The following is a 21,974-nucleotide window of genomic DNA, read 5'->3' as shown; positions in this document are numbered from 1 at the left end:
CCAAGGTCACTGCCATCTGAAAAGAGAAGATTCTCTGCCAAAAGTGAGAGTAGCATTAATATAAGGGTATGAACATTAAGCAAAGTGCTTACTGGGCAGTTTGATAAGCATAGTATATACATTTAGCCAGACAGCAGCAAACATTACACCCCTAGGGCTTATGAGTACCCCTGTTTTAAGTTTTCAGTATCAGGGATGTATTGGCTCCCTCCCATGGAGCGGACCTCCAGTCCAATTAGAGGGCAGTTGGTTTCCACCATGACAGATGTGCCACTAGTTTTTAAATAGTTTTATTTATTTGAGAAACAGAATCAGTGCACCAGGGCCTTTTGCCATTGCAAATGAACTCTAGACACATATGCCACTTTATGTATCTGGCTTTTATGTGGGTACTGGGGACTTGAACCAGGGGTGGCAGGCTTTGAAAGTATATGCCTTAAACAGTTATCTCCCTAGTGTGTATTCATTGTGGAAGATTCAGCCCCCCCCCCCCATGTGGAAGATTTTAATGTGCATGTGTGTGTAACTTTTAAAGGTGTCTGAGGTGATTTCTAACCAAGAAGAAAAAAAGGCGGGCTTAGCAGTTAAGGCACTTACCTGGGAAGCCTAAGGACTAAGGTTTGATTCCCTAGTACCCAAATAAGCCAGATGCACAATGTGGTCTATGCATCTGGAGTTTGCCCGCAGTGGCTAGAAACCCTGGCACACATTCTCTCTCTCAAATAAAATCTATTTAGTTTTTGGAGGTAGGATCTTGCTCTAGCCCCCTGGCATTCACTATGTAGCCTCAGGGTGGCCTAAAATTCTTTATGATCCTCCTACCTGTGCCTCCCAAATGTTGGGATTAAAAGCATGTGTCACCAGGCTTAGTTATACAAAAAATATTTTTTTTTAAAGAAAAAATCTGGCAAACAAAAAAAATTACCTGTGAACAAGATTGGTTTAGACTGTTTTTTTTTTTAAATTTTTTAATTTTTTATTTATTTACTTATTTTGGTTTTTTTCTTTTTTTCTTTTTTTGGTTTTTTGAGGTAGGGTCTCCCTCTAGCCCAGGTTGACCTGGAATTCACTAAGGAGTCTCAGGGTGGCCTCGAACTCGAACTCACAGTGATCCTCCTACCTCTGCCTCCCGAGTGCTGGGATTAAAGGCGTGCGTCACCATGCCCGTTTTTTTTTTTTTTTTTACATTTTTTAAAATTTTTTTATTTTTTTTAAGTTTTTGTTAGCATTTTCCATGATTATAAAAAAATATCCCATGGTAATTCCCTTCCTCCCCCACCCCCACACTTTCCCCTTTGAAATTCCATTCTCCATCATATTACCTCCCCATCTCAATCATTGTACTTACATATATACAATATCAACCTATTAAGTACCCTCCTCTCTTCCTTTCTCTTCCCTTTATATCTCCTTTTTATAGACTGGTTTTTAAAGCTATATGTGCAAACATACATTTGTATCTATCCATATACACATGGACATCAGGTATGGGTTTACACAGACTGAGTGTCTCTTATCTAAATGCTTGGAACCAAACATGTTTTGGATTTTTTTTCTAGATTTTGAGTATTTGCATATACATCTTGTGGTATCTTGGGGATGGGTGCCAAGTCTAAACACAAAATCAGTTATGTGTCATACGTACCTCATACACAGGGCCCAACAGTAATTTTATTCAATATATTTTAGTGTGCCTATGTTTTGACTATGACATGTTACATGAAGTCTGGTATGGAATTTTCTACTTTTGGCATCATGTCAGTGCTATATAAGTTTTGGATGTTTGGAGCATTTTGGATTTCAGAATTTTTTTTTCCAGCTGGGAATGCTCAACCTGTATAGATTTCTTTCTTTTTTTTAAAAAAATACTACTTTATTTTTGGGCTGGAGAGATGGCTTAGCGGTTAAGCGCTTGCCTGTGAAGCCTAAGGACCCCAGTTCGAGGCTTGGTTCCCCAGGTCCCACGTAAGCCAGATGCACAAGGGGGCGCACGCATCTGGAGTTCGTTTGCAGAGGCTGGAAGCCCTGGCGCACCCATTCTCTTTCTCCCTCTATCTGTCTTTCTCTCTGTGTCTGTCGCTCTCAAATAAATAAATAAATAAATAATTAAAAAAAATACTACTTTATTTTTGTTTGTTGGTTTTGTTTGTTTGTTTGTTTTTCAAGGTAGGATCTCACTGCTGTCCAGGCTTACCTGAATTCACTATGGAGTCTCAGGGTGGCCTCGAACTCACAGCGATCCTCCTACCTCTGCCTCCCGAGTGCTGGGATGAAAGGTGTGTGCCACCACGCCTGGCTTCTACTTTATTTTTATTTATTTGAGAGACAGACAGACAGACACACACACACACACAGAGAATGGGCACACCAGGGTCTCTAGCTGCTGCAAATGTACTCCAGAACTCCAGACACACGTGTACCACCTTGCGCATCTGGCTTACGTGGGTCCTGGGGAGTCAAACCTGGGTCTTCTGGCTTTGCAGGCAAGCGTCTTTACTGCTAAGCCATCCCTCTGGCCCTAGATTTCTCTTTTGAGGAAAGGACTACTTGGTATTAATTTATCTTCAGTACTTAAGACTGAAACAGGTGCCTCATGCATGCTGGGAAGCTACTGTGCTGATAAGCTATTCCTGCACCTCTCTGGTGTAGGTTATCTAGTCCCCGTGAGGTCTAGAAGCCCTGGCAGAACGAAACTGCTCTTGGAGGTGGTCTTTGGACGAGCCCCTGCCGCGCTCCAGCCCAGGGGGAGCGGAGTGACGGTGAGGATGAGGTCGCATGCTTCCAGCCGTCACAAACACATGTCTTCCCTTTTTCTCAGATTCCGAAGTGAAAAACCTCCTTTCGGACGATAACTCAGAAGGCCTTACTCTGTTGGATTTGTTGAGTTTCACCTACCAAGTTGCCAGAGGAATGGAGTTTCTGGCTTCAAAAAACGTGAGTTCCAAGAGCAGAGACCTCTTTGCCTCCAGTCACAGATTCAGAGTAGGGGGACAGTGGAAGGAAATGTCACCATCAAGAACTCAGAGAGTACAATCATGGAAGTTGTTAATAAAAATTTGAAAAAAAAAATAAAACTCAGAGAAGCGGGAATAGCAGTTATTTCTCAGTTACCTGTTTCTTTGTCCCGTCCCCGAAACGGGCTGGAGGTCCGATATCATTGGATGTTCTACTTTTCTCTAGAACTTTCTTTCCTTCTGGGGGGCTTGGGAAGGATGGGCACACGCTCTCCATACCGATGCATGCCAGGCAACTATAAGTGCCAGCGTGAGAGTGGCCAGGCTTGCATGAGTGTTGCTGCCTGGCCACGGCTGAATTGATCCAGAAGTTATTTCTTCCCTCCCTGCGCAGTGTGTCCACCGGGACCTGGCTGCTAGAAACGTCCTCCTGGCGCAGGGGAAAATTGTGAAGATCTGTGACTTTGGCCTGGCTAGAGACATCATGCATGATTCAAACTACGTGTCCAAAGGCAGCGTATGTAACCCTCTGCCCTCCTTGGCATGCCTGCCCTCTGTCTTTCCTCTCTGAAGTCAAGTACTGCCCTTTGCCATTCAGGGCTCCTGTTCTCCCATAGACTTCAATGAGGTCATGAATTGGCTTCAGGAGATTCAACAGGGAAAGCCCACTATTAATAGCTAGATGACCTGGTCCCAGCTCCATCCTACATTAGAGCTGGCATTTGGACAAGTCTCTGGTCCATTCCATGCCTCAGTTTCCCTGTCCATAGTGTCAACCTTTTCCCAAGTGCTATAGGGGCCATACTTCAGAGTATTCACCTAAAGTGCCTAAGAGAGTGCCAGGCATATAGAAGCACCCGGTAAGGGCTGACTTTTAAATTAAATTAAATTAAATTAATTTATTTACTTGAGAGAGTGAGAGAAAGAAAGGGTGCGTCAGGACCTCCAGCCACTGCAAACGAACTCCAGACGCATATGTCTCCTTGTGCATCTGGCTTATGTGGGTCCTGGGGAATCAAACGGGGGTCCTTTGGCTTTGCAGGCAAATGCCTTAACCGCTAAGGCATCTCTCCATCCCCCTCTCCTCTTTAATTAATTAATTAATTAACTTGAGAGAGAAAGAGGCAGAGAGAATGCTGACTTTTAATGTTTGTGAGTGCAAGTATAAACATGTATGTCCAAGGGATTGTGTCTCCACATTTTAAGTATTTTGTATCAGTTCCTTTTTTTTTTTTGGTTTTTTGAGGTAGGGTCTCACTCTGGTTCAGGCTGACCTGGAATTAACTCTGTCATCTCAGGGTGGCCTTGAACTCACGGCAATCCTCCTACCTCTGCCTCCCTAGTGCTGGGATTAAAGGCGTGCGCCACCACGCCCGGCTTTCAGTTCCTTTCTTGTTACTGGGACAAAATGCCTTAACAGAGGCAGTTTATGGAAGGAAAGGTCTATCTATTTCTGTTTACAGTTCCGGAGAGTTGGCTCCGTCATGGTGAGACAGCATGGCAGTAGCAGGAAAGCCAATGTCACACTGTCACCTCAGCAAGGAGGAAGGAGAGAGGGATGAATGTTGAATGTTCGTCTAGCTTTCTCTCTCTCTCTCTTTTTTCAATGTAGGGTCTCACTCTGGTTCAGGCTGACCTGGAATTCACTATGTAGTCCCAGGCTGGCTTTGAACTCACAGTGATCCTCCTACCTCTGCCAAACGAGTGCAGGGATTAAAGGCGTGTGCCACCACGCCAGCTTCTTTCTGCTTTTTATACAGTCTAGGAACCCAGCCCCTAGGAAGGTACTGCCCACAGTTGAGGTAGATCTTCCCACTTCGATTAGTCTGATCTAGAAAAATCCCTCACAGACGTGACCAGAGATATATTTCCATGGTGATTCTAAATCCTAACAAGATGACAGCCAGAGATGAAGCACCACACTTGTATTAAATTTTCTTTTTTTTTTTAATTTTTTTTCCCACCAAGGTAGAGTCTCACTGTGGTCCAGGCTGACCTGGAATTCACTGTGTAGTCTCAGGGTGGCCTCGAACTCATAGCGATTCTTCTACCTCTGCCTCCTGAGTGCCAGGATTAAAGGCACCACCACGCCTGGCTGTATTGGATTTTCAAAAGGCAAATTTGACCCTTAAGCTGTTACTAAGACTCAGGTATAGCTATTCTATGTTCCTGTTTCAGTTTAGTATTTCCACTGGTTTTGGGACAACTTTACTAAAGAGGATATAGAATTCATCCCAATGTTGAAATTTTTGTAGTTCTGGGAAATTATTACATAGTTCTTAAAGAGCCGGGCATGGTGGTGCACTCCATTAATCCCAGCACTCGGGAGGCACAGGTAGGAGGATCACCATGAGTTCAAGGCCACCCTGAGACTACATAGTGAATTCCAGGTCAGCTTAGGCTAGAGTGAGACCCTACCCTGAAAAAAAAAACAAAAAAACAAAAACAACCAAACAAAAAACATATTTCTTAAGGTTCTAAAATTATATTAAGCTCACAGATTTGCTCCATTTAAGAAGACAGGGATTGGTCTATTCAGTGGTCACACTTTAAGGGGGAAAATTAAGGATTAAATGTGTTTTGAATATTATTCCTATGGCAGGGATAAGCTGTGATACTGCCCGTTCCTCACTCAGTACTTACTAAGGGTCAGGCTCTGAGAGTACACGTGAGAGACATGGCCTGGGCAAGATCTGTGGTGACGTTAGCCATAGGCCAGGGTGGACCCCTTCCCCTTTCTGCAGCTGCAGACCATCAGAGTGGGGCCCGTGAGTTAACGTCCCCACCTCCTTTCCCGCAGACCTTCCTGCCCGTGAAGTGGATGGCCCCGGAGAGCATCTTTGACAACCTCTACACCACCCTGAGCGACGTCTGGTCGTACGGGATTCTGCTGTGGGAGATCTTTTCTCTTGGTATGGGCTTCACCTCTCGGCTAGTGTGCGATGCTCTGGAATGGCACTGGGAGGGGATGGGGTTTGTGTGTGTCAACATAGACCCTATTGAGATACATGCAGTGTAAGCCCAAGCATTCACCTGTCTCATGCAGGCCTGAGCAGACGGGAACACATCTCTGGATAGTGTGTCTTCTTTATACCTGGCCACGGCCCTTCTCCCTTGGGCTCTGCCACACTGGCTTGCCCCATTGAAAGGGCTCCTGATGACATCTATTCTGTGCCTGCCCTTCTTGTTAAAATTTTTTTCTAACAATATATTATATTTAAGCACCCGGCTAGCTCAGTCAATAGAGCATGAGACTCTTAAGAAATATATTTTGGGGCAGGTGAGATGGCTTGATGGTTCAGGCACTTGCATGCAAAGCCAAAGAACCCAGGTTCCAGTCCCCAGGACCCACATAAGCCAGATGCACAAGGGGCGCATGCATCTGGAGTTGGTCTGCGGCAGCTGAAGGCCCTAGCACACCCATCTCTCTCTCACTCTCTAATAAATAAATAAAATAAAATAAGTTTAAAGGAACATTAAATATATACATATATGTGTATATATATATATATATATATATATATAATATACATATTTCATTTATTTGAGAGAGAAAGAGAGAGAATGGATGCACCAGGCCCTCAAGCCATTGCAAACGAACTCCAGACGCATGCGCCCCCTTGTGCATCTGGCTATCGTGGGTCCTGGAGAGTGGAACTGGGATCCTTTGGCTTTGCAGGCAAATGCCTTAACCACTAAGCCATCTCTCCAGCCCTGTGTCTGCCTTTTCATCCTGGACTCTGGGTTCAACCAGTAACAATTCCCCTCCTTTACTCCTTCACTTGATGGGGTAAACCTCAGGTGAAAAGTATGGCTTCCCCTTTTGGCCATCACTCTGGAGGGGCAAAACCTCTGGGGCCTCTGGTTGGTCAGTCACCAGAGCCCAAACAAGGCAGGTGGTCACGCTGCCTGGTGACTGTCCTAAGAGAAGGATGAGGCATACTTGTGACCTGGATGGTTGAAGTGGGGAAAGAATACTTACACAGAGGAGCTGGGGAGATAGCTTAGTGGTTAAAGGCACTTGCTATAAAGCCCAATGGTCTGGGTTCAATTCCCTAGTACTCACACAAAGCCAGATGCACAAAGTGGCACAGCAGGAGGTCCCATCATGCCTATACTCTCTCCTTTTGTGAAATTAAGAAAAAAAAGAGGGCTGGGGGAATAGCTTAGCAGTTAAGACATTTGCCTGTGAAGCCGAAGGACCCTGGTTCAATTCCTCAGGACCCATATAAGCCAGATGCGCAAGGTGGCACATGGGTCTGGAGTTAGTTTGCCCTGGCATACCCATTCTCTCTTTCTCTCTGCCTCTCTCTCTCTCTTTCAAATAAATAAATAAATAAATTATTATTATTATTTTTTAAAAAGACTCCCACAGATGTCAGTCCAGTGAACTGTAATATAAGTCCAAAGAAAGGAGAAAGGAGTCTTGGAGTAGTTCTGGAAGCTTCAGGGAAGGGACTGAATTTGACTGGCCTTGGCTATATTCCCAAGTATATCTATTGAGTCTCCCTGGCCTCCTTTCTCTACCCTCAGTCTCCCTCTGTGGAGGGGAACCATGGCTCATTGGAGTTGGTGGTTTAAGGAAGTCTTGCACTTCCTTATAGATATATCAGGCCCTAGCTTTGACAACTAACTGCTACAGCTATTTTAATACTTCTGGTAAAAATGCCTTTCTTGCCTTGATGATTTAGAATTCCTCCCTGCTTTTAAAAGTATTTCTTTGTGGGCTGGAGAGACGGCTTAGCGGTTAAGTGCTTGCCTGTGAAGCCTAAGGACCCCGGTTCAAGGCTCGGTTCCCCAGGTCCCACGTTAGCCAGATACACAAGGGGGAGCACGTGTCTGGAGTTCATTTGCAGAGGCTGGAAGCCCTGGCGTGCCCATTCTCTCTCTCTCCCTCTATCTGTCTTTCTCTCTGTGTCTGTCGCTCTCAAATAAATAAATAAATAAATAATTTAAAAAAATTAAAAAATAATATTTCTTTGTGAATGAGAGAGGAGGGAGAGGATGGACATATAGGGCCTCCAGCCACTGCAAATGAACTCCAGATGCAGGCGCCACTTTGTGCATCTGGCTTTATGTGGGTACTGGGGAATCGAACCTAGGCCGTCAGGCTTTGTAAGCAAGTGCCCTTAACCACTGAGCCATCTTCCAATTTCCCCATCATATATTTCGCCATCTCCATAGCTCCCTCTGTGCTTTTTTTTTAAAAAAAATTATTTATTTGAGAGCAACAGACAGAGAGAGAAAGAGGCAGATAAATAGAAAGAGAGAGAGAGAATGGGCGCACCAGGTCCTCCAGCCACTGCAAATGAACTCCGGACGTGTGCGCCCCCTTGTGCATCTAGCTAACGTGGGTCCTGGGAAACCGAGCCTCGAACCAGGGTCCTTAGGCTTCACAGGCAAGCGCTTAACCGCTAAGCCATCTCTCCAGCCACCCTCTATGCTTTTTGAGTTTGTATATGTATATCCAGTATGAGAAATACTGAGCCCCACATGAAAGCTTTTGTCTAAAGATGTGTGCTTTCTCGCTAAGGTGCCTAGACTTGAACCACCTAGACTCCTGGTTAAATGCTCTGTCAGTCAGTGTTCCAACAGCTTGTTATACGTGTGGAAACACTTTGTCACCTGGTTGTCTTTTTTTTTTTTTGCCTCTTAGGTGGCACACCATACCCTGGCATGATGGTAGATTCTACTTTCTACAATAAGATCAAGAGTGGGTACCGGATGGCCAAGCCTGACCACGCCACCAGTGAAGTGTGAGCTCCCACCCTGCCCCGCCCCGCCCGCGGGCCATGCCCCTGTCCTCGGGTGTGTGGGTGGTGGGTACGGGTATGCTGCCCCACGTTCACTCTGAGCTCTCCACCCTCCAGCTACGAGATCATGGTTCAGTGCTGGAACAGTGAGCCTGAGAAGAGACCCTCCTTCTACCACCTAAGTGAGATTGTGGAGAATCTGCTGCCTGGGCAATATAAGAAGGTTGGTTTGCCTCTGTGACAGTGTGTGGAAGTCCAGGGCCAGAGAAGTAGAGATTGGCTGCTGGTTATGCTAATGAGCAGTGCCCTGTGCCAGAGAGGACCACTTAAAAAATTTATTTATTTGAGAGAAACAGAGAAGAAGATACATACATACATAGAGAGAGAGAGAGAGAGGGAGGGAGAGAGAATGGAGGTACCAAGGCCTCTCTCACTGCAAACAAACTCCAGACACACGTGCCAGCTGGTGCATCTGGCTTTATGTGGGTACTGGGGAATCGAACCTGGGTCCTTTGGCTTTGCAGGCAAGCAGAAAGGAGCATTTTTTTTTTTTTTTGAGGTAGGGTCTCACTCTAGCCCAAGTTGACCTGGAACTCACTATGAAGTCTCAGGGTGGCCTTGAACTCATGGCGATCCTCCTACTTCTGCCTCCCGAGTGCTAGGATTAAAGGCATGTGCAACCGTTCCCGGCTCAAAAGGAGCATTTAAAAAATATATATTTACTTGAAGCCAAGGTCTTGTTCAGTTTTTTGTTTGTTTGTTTGTTTATTTGAGAGCGACAGAGACAGAAAGGCAGAGAGAGAGAGAGAGAGAGGTCCAGCCACTGCAAATGAACTCCAAACACGTGTGCCCCCTTGTGCATCTGGCTAACGTGGGTCCTGGGGAATCAAGCCTTGAACCAGGGTCCTTAGGCTTCACAGGCAAGCGCTTAACCACTAAGCCACCGCTCTAGCCCAAAAGGAGCATTTTTAAAGGAGGATACAGGTCAACTGATCCTGGAGTTGGGGCTTCGGGAAGTGTCCCTTAGGTCCTCAGTTGCAAAAATGAAGGAGAAGCCTTGTGTTCCCGCGTGACTCTTTTTACATCTTACCTGTGAACCCTTAGTCCACAGACAGTTCAGTATTGAAGCTTACTGTGTGGTTAGAACTCTCTGATCATCTATAGCAATTTAAAAAATTATTATTATTTTCTTCAATATTTTTACTTATTTCTTAGAGAGAGAGAGAGAAAGGGCGGGGGGGAGGGGGAGAATGGGTGTGTTAGAGCCTCCAGCTGTTGCAAACCAACCCCAGACACATGCACCATCTTGTGCATCTGGCTTTCATGGGTCCTGGTAAATTGAACCTGGGTCCTTTGGCTTGGAGGCTAGTGCCTTAGCCACTAAGCCATCTCTCTAGCCCCATCTCTAGCATTTAAATCTGATGTGAATGCATTTCAATCCTTGTGAAATTGGCTTTTACCAGCTGATGGAAGTCCCATGCCAGCCGTTATCTGTGGCCTCAGCTGGTGTTCTGTGGTGTAGGAAGCATTGTTCAAAGGAACAAATGCAATTTCATGGACACAAGAAGGAGCTGTGAGCAGACCAACTTTCTGCCAAGGCTTGGAGAAAGGAAGCCGGGCAGACTGGTGTGATAATGTCCCCCTTCAGATTCCGATTAGGCATTGTAGACGTCACACTTCCCTTCCTTCTGTGAGCTGCGTGGGGAGGTTGCCATAGAACCCTTCCATCATTCGAGCTGGACATTAAATACTTTAGGCTTTTTTACTTTTTAAAAAACTTTAAAAAAATTTTTCAAGGTAGGGTCTCACTCTTAGGCTGACTTGGAATTCACTGTGTAGTCTCAGGGTGGCCTCGAACTTATGGCAATCCTTCTACCTCTGCCTCCCAAGTGCTGGGATTACAGCCACACAGCACCATGTCCGGCTTTTTTATTTTTATTTTTTCCATTTTAGTAGGGTCTCGCTCTAGACCAGGCTGACCTGGAATTCATTATGTAGTCTCAGGGTGGTCTCAAACTCATGGTAATTCTCCTACCTCTCTGCCTCTTGAGTGCTGGGATTAAAGGTGTGAACCACCACACCTAGCTCCTAGGCTTTTTTTTTTTTTTTTCAGTTATTTATTTATTTGAGAGAAAGAGGCAGACAGAGTGAGTATGGGCGAGACAGGACCTCCTGCCACCACAGAAATTTAAAATTACGTATGAGTGTCACGTGTGTATCTGTTTTATATGTGTGTCTGTGTAGATCATACAGCTGGAAAGGAAATGATAAGCAGACAGGAAGCTATCTTAAGTGGTGGGGGAGAGAAAGGGGGTAGTGGGATACACAGGTTAAGAAAGAATAAAGCGAGGTACTCTGGGGAAGGAAGATAGCCACACAGAGGGAGAAGGGGGTCAGAGTGGGGAGCAATTGTGGGAGGGAATGAACGAGAACAAAGTGTAATCACACAGATGTGAAAATGCCATAATAGAGCTGGAGAGGTGGCTTAATGGTTAAGGTGCTGGCCTGCAAAGCCTAAGGACCCAGGTTCCCTTCCCCAGTCCCCAGAGCAGTGGCTAGAGGCCCTGGCGTGCCCTCTCTCTCTAAAAAATAAATAAAAACGAAACGTTGGAAATGCCAAAAGGAAGTTCACTACTTTGTTTGCTAACCTAAAAAGTTAATTAAAAAAAACAAAACAAAGCAAGAATAGGCCTTTTCACATCATAGGTAAGATTCCTCCACACTGAGGAGCAGGAAGGAGTTGAACATTGGGCTCAAAGTGGGACTCCTCACCATGAAGCGAGTGCGCCGGTGTGCCGAGCCTCCAGGCATGCGTTGAAGATGGGAGGCAAACGGTTGCATTCACTTGAGAAGGGTCTCTTTTGCTTTAAAAACATTTTAAAATATTTTTTATTTTTATTTATTTGAGAGAGAGAGAGAATGGGCATGCCAGGGCCCCCAGCCACTGCAAATGAACTCCCGATGTGCATCTGGCTAACATGGGTCCTGGGGAATCGAACCTGGGTCCTTTGGCTTTGTAGGCAAACACCTTAACGGTTAAGCCATCCCTTCAGCCCAGCCCTTAAAACCTTTTTTTTTTAAAAATATTTTTATTTTATTTATTGCTTCATTTGAGAGAGAAAGAGGCAGAGGGAGGAAGAATGGGTACTCCAGGGCCTCTAGCCACTGCAAATGAACTCCAGACACACGTGTTACCTTATGCATCTGGCTTTACATGGTAGTGGAGAATCGAACCTGGGTCCTTTGGCTTTGCCGGCAAATGCCTTAACTGCTGAGCCATTTCTCCAGTCTGAGAAGTTCGTAGTTAGTATCTGTAAGATCTGCTAGAAGTTCTCCTACCATTGGCTATCCCTCTTTCACGTGATACATTTTTGGGGACAGTTGACTACAGTTATTTATGTGGAAATACATGCAGAGGGAAATCACAGTAAGTTCTCGGCTTCTGTACTCATGATTACAACTAGGCCAGTAACACCCGATGACATGTGCTAAATGGACGCTTTCAGAGTTATGAAAAGATTCATCTGGACTTCCTGAAGAGTGACCATCCGGCTGTGGCGCGCATGCGCGTGGACTCGGACAACGCGTACATTGGTGTCACCTACAAAAACGAAGGCGACGAGCCGAAGGACTGGGAAGGTGGCCTGGACGAGCAGAGACTGAGCGCGGACAGTGGCTACATCATCCCTCTGCCTGACATCGACCCCGTTCCGGAGGAGGAGGAGGAGGATGAGGAGGAAGACTTGGGCAAGAGAAACAGACACAGGTAACCAGAGGCGGCCACTCCACTTACCTGCCCTCCCCCGCACGGTCCTCATGGGGTGGACCATGCTGCCAACATCTGCCGCCGTCCTGGGTACGAAGTGGGCTCGGGAGGAATGACGTAGAGACCCCCAAGGAGGCCAGGCAGTTGTGTAAATGCTGCTCAGAAGACCCTAAGGGTCTGCTCACCCTTAGGGGCTCACTTTCCTGGAGGCGTCTTTGGGGGGGGTTGTTGGCAGAAGCCACTCCTCTGTGGTCTATTGGAGTCATGGACTTACGGCCCGCATTGAGTGAGGAGGGGCTGGGTCACTGGATGCTTACCTCAGTGGTGGTCCTCAGCCCTGACTATAGTTTGGAATCACCTGGGAAGGATTTTCAAACTATTGATACACAAGTCTCTCCCAGAGTGATTGGTTCTTTCCTTTGAACTTTGTATTATGGAGAATTTCTTTTTATTTATTTATTTTTAATTTTTAGATTTTTATTAACATTTTCCATGATTATTAAAAAAAATCCCATGGTAATTCCCTCCCTCCCCACTGACACTTTCCCCTTTGAAATTCCATTCTCCATCATATTACCTCCCCTTCTCAATCATTGTAATTACATATATACAATACCAACCTATTAAGTACCCTCCTCCCTTCCTTTCTCTTCCCTTTATGTCTCCTTTTTAACTTACTGGCCTCTGCTACTAAGTATTTTCCTTCTCACGCAGAAGCCCAATCATCTGTAGCTAAGATCCACATATGAGGGAGAACATGTGGCGCTTGACTTTCTGGGCCTGGGTTACCTCACTTAGTATAATTCTTTCCAGGTTTATGGAGAATTTTTGTCACATGCACTATTTATATAGCACAGTGAGCGGGGAGGTGACTGTCACTCACCTTCAGTGCATATGAATTTGTGGCCAGTATGGTCGCATACACAGCCATAGGTTCTCCTCCTAGCCCCTCTGCATTATTTGACATCATACCAACCTTTTCTCTCCTTCCCTTCTTCCCTCTTTCTGTCCCTCCCTCTCTCTCCTTTTCTCTCTCTCTCCCTCATTACTTTCTTTTATTTGGGACAGAGGGGCTCGAGGTAGGGTCTTGCTGTATTTCATGTTGACCTGGAATAGACCCTGTAGTCTCAGGGTGGCCTTGAACTCACAACCATCCTCCTACCTCTGCTTCCCACGTGCTGGGATGAAAGGTGTGTGCCACCATACCCAACTTACTTCTTCTTCTTTTTTTTTTTTTTTTTTTTGAGGTAGGGTCTCACTCTAGCCTAAGCTGACCTGGAATTTACTATGTAGTCTCAAGGTGGCCTGGAACTCATAGTGATCCTCCTACCTCTGCCTTCCAAGTGTGGGGATTAAAGGTGTGCACCACCACACATGGCTTCTTTTTTTTAAATTTTATTTTTGTTTATTTTTATTTATTTGCTTGAGAGTGACAGACAGACAGAGAGAGAAAGAGGCAGAGAGAGAGAGAGAGAGAGAGAGAGCGAGCGCACACACCAGGGCCTCCATCCACTGCAAACGAACTCTAGATGCATAAGCCAACTTGTGCATCTGGTTTATGTGGGCCCTGGGGAATCAAGCCTTGAACCGGGGTCCTTAGGCAAGTGCTTGATGCTTAACTGCTAAGCCATCTCTCCAGTTCCCCAATTCTTTTTCAATTTACTTTTTTAAAAAAATTAATTTTTTTCTTTTCAATTTTTTTTATTAACAACTTCCATGATTGTAAACAATATCCTATGCTAATGCCCTCCCTCCCCCCACTTTCCCCTTTGAAATTTTTTTGGTAGTTATTTTTATTTATGAGAGAAAGAGGCAGAGAGAGAATGGTTGCATTTCTAGCTGCAGAAAACAAACTCCAGATGCATGCACCACCTTGTGCATCTGGCTTGCGTGAGTCCTGGGGAATCAGACCTGGGTCCTGGTTCTGGGCAAGTGTCTTAAGTGCTAAGCCATCTCTCCAGCACTTGCTTCCTTTTTTTTTTTTGAGACAAGGTCTCAGTTTCCTTCATTCCTTCTTTTTTTTTTTTTTAAAGTATTTTATTTTTATTTATTTGACAGAGAAAGGGAGGAGGGGAGAGAATGGGTGCACCAGGGCCTCTAGCCACTGCAAATGAACTACAGACACATGCACCCCCTTGTGCATCTGGCTTATGTGGATCCCGGGGAATCGAACCTGGATCCTTTGGCTTTTCAGGCAAACGCTTTAACCATCCCTCCAGCGCTCTTTTTTCTTTATTTTGAGACAGGATCTCACTTTGTAGCTCAGGCTAGACATTCATTTGGGATTATTTCTGCCTCAGTCTCCTGAGGTCCAGATTAGATGCACGCGTCACCGTGCCTGGCTCCGTAGTCTTTCTTGGGATGTCTGTCAGCAGCCAACATGGCCAAGACTCGTGACTTCACCTCCAGGGGAAGCTGATGAGCGGACAGCACTGAGAACCTCTGGCTCAGGCTGGAGCAGGGCACCAGGCTCCTGCTGCCTTGTCCCCGTGTGGGGACAGGATGAGGGGCCGCTAGTGGCTCGCAGGTCAAGACCGATGTTGCTTATGGCTCTTTCTTCCTCTTTGTCCATTGTTTTTTCATCTTCCTATCATTCAAATATCTACCTACAATCACAAAGGCAGACGCATATAGCATTATTTTGGATGCTTCTGCTTGTGACCTTTTCTGAACCAATTTAGGTGTAAGATGGGGACAGCCCTTACTTGCCAGGAGACATTGTTATTTATTTATTTGGCAGAAACAGGGAGAGAAAAAGAGAGAATGGGTGCAGCAAGGCCTCCAGCCACTACAAAAGAACTCCAGTCGCATGCGCCACCTTGTGCATCTGGCTAACATGGGTCCTGGGGAATTGAACCTGGGTCCTTTAGCTGGGTCCTAAGCCATCCCTGCAGCCCTATTTATTTATTTAGACAGAGAGAAAGAGGCAGACAAGGAGAGAAACAGCGGGGGTCTGGGTATGTCAGGGCCTCTTCCAACTGCAAACAAACTCCAGATGCATGTACCACTTTGTGCATATGGCTTTACATGGGAATTGAACCCAGATCATTAGGCTTTACAGGCAAGCGCCTTACCCTCTGAGCCACTTCTGCAGCCCCACCGTGAAATTTTTTGTTTGTTTTGTTTTGTTTTTTGAGGTAGAGTTTCATTCTAGTCCAGGCTGACCTGGTATTCACTGTGTAGTCTCAGGGTGGCCTCGAACTCACAGCGATCCTCCTACCTCTGCCTCCCGAGTACTGGGATTAGAGGCGGGTGCCACCATGCCCAGCTCTCCACTATGTAATTTTGAAAGTACAGTTTGTATACCTATTCTGGAAATACATTGGTGATTGTGAGTTGGGGCAAAGTGGCCTGCCTGATTTACCTTTGTAATTAACTCAGATCTTAGATCTTATCTCTATTTTGTTTGTCTTAGGGGATTTGAGCAAAAGTTAAATAAATAAGTAAAAAAAAAATGTTAAAAAAAAAAGAGAGGGAGGGAATTACCATAGGATATTATTTACAATCATGGAGGTTGTTAATTATAAAAAATGAAAAATGAAAAAAAAAGTGAAAGACAGGCTGGAGAGATGGCTTAGTGGTTCAGGTGGCTTGCCTGCAAAGCCTAAGGATCCAGGTTCAATTTCCCAGGACCCACATAAGCCAGATGCACAAGGTGGCACCTGCATCTGGAATTCGTTTGCAGTGGCTGGAGATCCTGGTGCGCCCATTCTCTCTCTCTCTCAAATAAATACATAAAAAGCCAGGTGTGGTGGCGCACGCCCTTAATCCCAGCACTCGGGAGGCAGAGGTAGGAGGATCACTGTGAATTTGAGGCCACCCTGAGACTACATAGTGAATTCCAGGTTAGCCTGAACTAGAATGAAACCCTACTTTGAAAGACCAAAAAAATAAATAAATAAAAATAAAAAATAAAATAAATGCATAAAAAGTTAAAAAAAAATAAAAGAACGGTGATCCTCAGACTTGGAGGGCAAGGGTGGTGTTTCTTGGGAGCCGGGCACTGGGCTACCCGATGTGACTCTGAGACCAGTTGCATGCCCAGTGGTCAGCTCGAGGGCCCACAGAGAAGGCCGACAGGCACAGTCAAGGGATTCTGTCACACAGCCTCAGCTGCAATTAGCTGTTTCTGTTCTTTCTTTCTTTCTTTCTTTCTTTCTTTCTTTCTTTCTTTCTTTCTTTCTTTCTTTCTTTCTTTCTTTATTTGAGAGTGACAGACAGAGAGAGAAAGAGACAGAGAGAGAGAGAGCGAGAGATTGAGAACGGGCGTGCCAGGTCTTCTAGCCACTGCAGACGAACTCCAGACGCGTGCGCCCCCTTGTGCATCTGGCTAACGTGGGTCCTGGGGAACCGAGTCTCGAACCAGGGTCGTTAGGCTTCACAGGCAAGCGCTTAACCGCTAAGCCATCTCTCCAGCCCATGTTTCTGTATCCTCCTCGTTGCTGCCTCCTGTCAGTGAGGTAGACTAGCAGAGAGGGGTGTGCCAGCCAATGGCAGGACCCAGGAGGGACCAGCAGTCCATACCATGGCATCTACAGTAGGGTGGTACGCATAGGTCCAGGCTGGGTGGTCAGGTCAGTACGCAGGTGTTCAGTCAGACTTCCAATCACAGTCAGGGATCCAGGAGAAATGTCTAGCTCCCAGGGAGAGGGATAACAGGTCTTGGGGATAGTTACTTCCAGCCAAGTGGGCACCGGGACCAGGGTCTCGTGTGGGGGGCACAAACTGGGAACCACTGCCCTGACTGCACTTCCCAACTGATATAATTTTATTATTTTTTTAAAAAAATTTAAATTTTCTGTTCATTTTAAAAAATTTATTTAGTTGAGAGCAACACAGAGAGAAAGAGGCAGAAAGAGAGAAAGAGAGAGAGAGAGGGAGAATGGATGTGCCAGAGCCTGCAGCCACTGCAAACAAATTCCAGATGCATGCCCACTTTGGGTAACTGGCTGTATGTGAGTCCAGGCAAGAAACTTAGCCACTATGCCATCTCTCCAGCATCCCCTTTTTATTTTGAGGCAGGGTCTTCCTGTAGCCCAGGCTGACCTAGAACTCACTCTGTGTTCCAGGCTGAATCTGTTTTTTATTTTTTTTTAATTATTATTTATTTTATTTATTTATTTATTTTTGAGAGCGACAGACACAGAGAGAAAGACAGATAGAGGGAGAGAGAGAGAATGGGTGCGCCAGGGCTTCCAGCCTCTGCAAACGAACTCCAGATGCGTGCGCCCCCTTGTGCATCTGGCTAACGTGGGTCCTGGGGAACCGAGCCTCGAACCGGGGTCCTTAGGCTTCACAGGCAAGCGCTTAACCACTAAGCCATCTCTCCAGCCCTTTTGTTCAAATTTTTTAAACAACTTCCATGATTATAAAAACTATCCCATGGTAATACCCTCCCTCCCCCCACTTTCCCCTTTGAAACTCCATTCTCCATCATATCCCCTCTGCCTCTCAATCAGTCTCTCTTTTATTTTGATGTCATGATCTTTTCCTCCTCTTATGAAGGTCTTGTGTAGGTAGTGTCAGGCACTATGAGGTCATGGATATCCAAGCCATTTAATGTCTGGGGGAGCACGTTGTAAGGAGTCCTACCCTTTCTTTGGCTCTTACATTCTTTCTGCCACCTCTTCCGCAATGGACCCTGAGCCTTGGAAAGTGTGGTAGAGATATTATAGTACTGAACACTCTGGTCACTTCTTTCCAACACCATGATGCTTGACCTTGGAGTCATCCCAAGGTCACTGCCATCTGAAAAGAGAAGATTCTCTGCCAAAAGTGAGAGTAGCATTAATATAAGGGTATGAACATTAAGCGAAGTACTTACTGGGCAGTTTAGTGAGCATAGTATATACGTTTAGCCAGACAGCAGCAGATGTTACACCCCCTAGGCTCATGGCTACCCCTGGCTTAAGTTTTCAGTATCAGCGGTGTATTTTCTCCCATGGAGCAGACCTCCAGTCCAAATAGAGGTCCAGGCTGACTCTTAACTCACAGTGATCCTCCTCGCTCATCCAGGTGCTGGGATGTGCTCCACCATGCATGGCTTTGGTGTCTGTGCACGAACCCCCAAAATAAAGAGCCCCTTTGCCTTGGGCAAGCCACCCTGGAAATGCAACCAGCGTGGTTGGACTGTCCGTGGCCGTGACCTCTGCTCTTGTCTCTCCGCCAGCTCGCAGACCTCCGAAGAGAGTGCCATTGAGACGGGCTCCAGCAGTTCCACGTTCATCAAGAGAGAGGACGAGACCATCGAGGACATCGACATGATGGATGACATTGGCATAGACTCCTCAGACCTGGTGGAGGACAGCTTTCTGTAACTGGCAGGCTCAAAGGGCACCTTCCAGGTCCTGGATCCAAAGGTGGGTCCCTTGAAGAAAACCACTTCGTCGCAACGCAGCGGCTGAGAGGAGGACTTGGGTGATGCGTAAGGAGCAGCGAGGCTCTAGCTGTGAATGCATGGAGACTTTGACACGAGCCCTGCCCGCCTGGCCCGTCGCAGCGCATCAGTGGCATCTCAGCGGCGCGGGAGGTTCGCAAACGGAGGGGCCAGGGCGTGCTAGGTCACCGAGGACGAGCTGGCAGTTTCAGGGCGCTGGTGAGGTCCCCCGCACACGGCGTCTGTCCTGCAGCGTACGACTCCAGCATTGTAATTATGTAAAATAACCCCAGCCAAGGATGTGTCTGCCTCAACTCTCCTCTCGGGACATCTGAAGAGACCACTCCATCCATCCACGTACACCTGTGTCACCTGCTGTTGAATCCTCTTAGGAAGTGTCGTGCCAAGCCACTTGAACCTTAAAAGGTACCGGTCCCCTCACATTTAGAGCTTGATTAGTGCTGAACAGAGAAAAGGTAACTAACCCACCTGTTAACCCATTCGGGTCTTGCAGAAGCCCAACAACTCCTTTTCCTATGTAATCTACGTTTATAACACTACTACTGTTATCAGTGATGCTAAATATGTAACATGTAACATGATTTCCCTCCAGTGGAAGCACAATTTACAAGAAAACCATACTAAGTAGGTAATAATTTTGACAGTTTTTTTGACATTTATATCAAATAACATGTTTCTCTGTAAAAAATATGCTAGCTTTAGAGGATTGAATTTAGTGAGCATAGAGAGAGAGTAGCATTGTCCAGAAAGTCAAAGTTTTAATTGTTTACTAAATAGATTCTCTAATCCAAGGTACTAAAAGCAGTTAATGACCTCTGAAGTTTTAGTGTATTAGAGGCAAGCAAAGAGCACCCCCCCCCCAAATCCTAAATATTGTCCAACATAAAGGCATAAATAAGCTTGGACCCAATGTGACTTCTCATGCTGTGACCCTGTGGAAACAAAGTCAGGAAAAAAAAGAAAAAAGGATGGACAGATTTTTTTTTTTTTTCATGACCAATGACAATTTTGGTGGATCCCACCCTGTGTATATTTTAAATGGATGAACTTTAAAGATGTCTTTTAATGCCAGAAACTTTTTTTCCCTCTCTTACCTGAAAGAGATAGGAGTTGGAAAGCCCGAGACCACAAGGGTGCTGTTAAGGGAAGGCTGGGTGAGGGTTAACCTCTCTTGTTGCTAGTCACCTGGCCACTGGAATCACTGGATCCTGGGTTGATGCTAATCAAGACACTGAGCAATGAAATCTGAGGGATGCAAAAGTATATATTGTCCTTTTTTTTTTGAGGTAGGGTCTCATTCTAGCCTAGACTGACCTGAAACTCACTCTGTACCCGAACCGCCCAAGTGTTTGGACTAAAGGAGGGTCAGCTTTTCAAAAACACTGGCAGAGGTTACAGAAGGTTGCCATGGGCAAAGCTCAATTTGAAATTTGGAAGTGGGCTGAAATCAACCCTGTGGGAACCTACTATTTAAGTCTTGGCTTCAGGTCAGTGGCATTTAATGCCATCCATCTAGCAATTGCCAACCTAAATTTAACTTTCCCGTCTTAGCTGAGGCTAAGCACAATCTCAGAAAGTAAAATCTTGGGTGTTGGCACATTTTCCGGAAAGTTCGAGACAACATTGACACTGCTTCCCACTCCATGGGGAAACTGAACCTGCCCTTCTTTGTGGAAAAGCGTGCACAGAAATGCTGCCGTCCCCACGTGCCAGGTGGGGATTTGGATTTAAAAGATGAAAAAGTTTTTCCTGATTTTTTTTTTTTTTTTGGAGGTTCAGATGTGAGGATTGTCACATCCAGCCAAGCTGTCAAACTGGTTGGTGTGGGTTCATTGCCATTCTTTGCAATGTACCCAAACTGCTGACACCCTATGAATGAAACATGGACTTTGATTACCGTAATCACCAGATGTGCTTCTGGCAGGTGATGCTTTAAAAGATGCAGAGGGAATAACAAGGTGCCTGACTACCTACCGACGCCATCTCCACACGAGCCCCCTTCCTTTCCCAGACTCCTTTGTCACGAGGGAAGCCTGAGCCAGACTGGCCAATTACCCATGGAAACCTTGACCAGGTTCTGTGGAGCCAGTTAGACTTGAAATACATTTGTGTTTCTACAATCACAGCTCAAGCGTTCTGCGTATCGCATTGCATTCTGATGTTGTCACGGGCGTTGGGTGACGTTGCAAGGCTGAGCGAAGCTTCCCTGATCAGCAGTTTCCAGCCTATGACAATGCTTTCCCCCAAGTGTTTTGAGTGGATCCCACAGCCATTTCCTTACTGGCCTCCTACAAAGTCCCCTCAACAACAACAACAACAACAAAAATAGTTGCCAATCTTTTCCTATTTTTTTTTTTTTCATGATGACAATCAAACCCGGTCTGAGAAATGCAATTTGTGGCTTTATCAATGATCAAGGATGTCCTTTAAAATGTGGTGTGTGAGCCTGTACAAAATGGTCCTATTTTTATGAAGAGGGACGTGAGGTAAAATGATGTTATACATCAATATGTATATATGTATTTCTATGTAGACTTGGAGAATACTGCGAAAACATTTATGACAAGCTATATCACTGCCTTTGTTTATATTTTTGAACTGTGATGTTCCCCACAGGCACATTAACTGTTGCACTTTTTGAATGTCCAAAATTTATATTTTAGAAATAATAAAGAGAAAAAATACATGTTCCCAGCATGGTGGTGTGATGAATGTGTGAGAGGAACCAATTCCACAGGGAGGGTCTACCAATATCAAATGTGTTACACATATCCCTGTTCATGTTTTTATTTTAAAACATGTAAATGAAGATCTTTATATTTCAATAAATGATATATTATATATATAATTTAAAGTTATGCTGAGGTTCAAGCTGTTTTCTATTTTATTTTTTTTAACTTTTTTTTTTCTGAGGTAGAGTCTCACTCTAGCTCAGGGTGACCTGGAATTCACTATGCCATCTCAGGGTGGCCTTGAACTCTCGTGATCCTCCTACCTCTGCCTCCCGAGTGCTGGGATTAAGGTGTGCGTCACCATGCCCGGTTTTGTTTTCTATTTTAATCATAATTCCTATGCAACTTCCTTTCCTAGCAACAGTTCAGTAG

The 21,974-nt window shown here is 45.5% G+C and overlaps 1 protein-coding gene across 3 annotated transcripts in view; it reads left to right on the top strand.

The window, feature by feature from the left end:
• Pdgfra (platelet derived growth factor receptor alpha) overlaps window positions 1-21,728 on the top strand; it is a 58,600-nt gene extending 36,872 nt beyond the window's left edge. For all 3 annotated transcript variants that reach the window (XM_045161702.1, XM_045161704.1, XM_045161703.1), the window contains exons 17-23: window positions 2,819-2,934; window positions 3,349-3,471; window positions 5,755-5,866; window positions 8,611-8,710; window positions 8,825-8,930; window positions 12,214-12,473; window positions 18,643-21,728. In XM_045161702.1, coding sequence (XP_045017637.1) covers window positions 2,819-2,934; window positions 3,349-3,471; window positions 5,755-5,866; window positions 8,611-8,710; window positions 8,825-8,930; window positions 12,214-12,473; window positions 18,643-18,790 — 965 coding nt within the window. In that variant the 3' untranslated portion in view covers window positions 18,791-21,728. The remainder of the gene's footprint in view (window positions 1-2,818; window positions 2,935-3,348; window positions 3,472-5,754; window positions 5,867-8,610; window positions 8,711-8,824; window positions 8,931-12,213; window positions 12,474-18,642) is intronic.
• The last annotated feature ends 246 nt before the right edge of the window (window positions 21,729-21,974 follow it).

Source organism: Jaculus jaculus, chromosome 11 (assembly GCF_020740685.1).
Source record: "Jaculus jaculus isolate mJacJac1 chromosome 11, mJacJac1.mat.Y.cur, whole genome shotgun sequence".
Classification (NCBI taxonomy): Eukaryota; Metazoa; Chordata; class Mammalia; order Rodentia; family Dipodidae; genus Jaculus; species Jaculus jaculus.
This window is presented reverse-complemented; position numbering and strand designations above follow the sequence as displayed.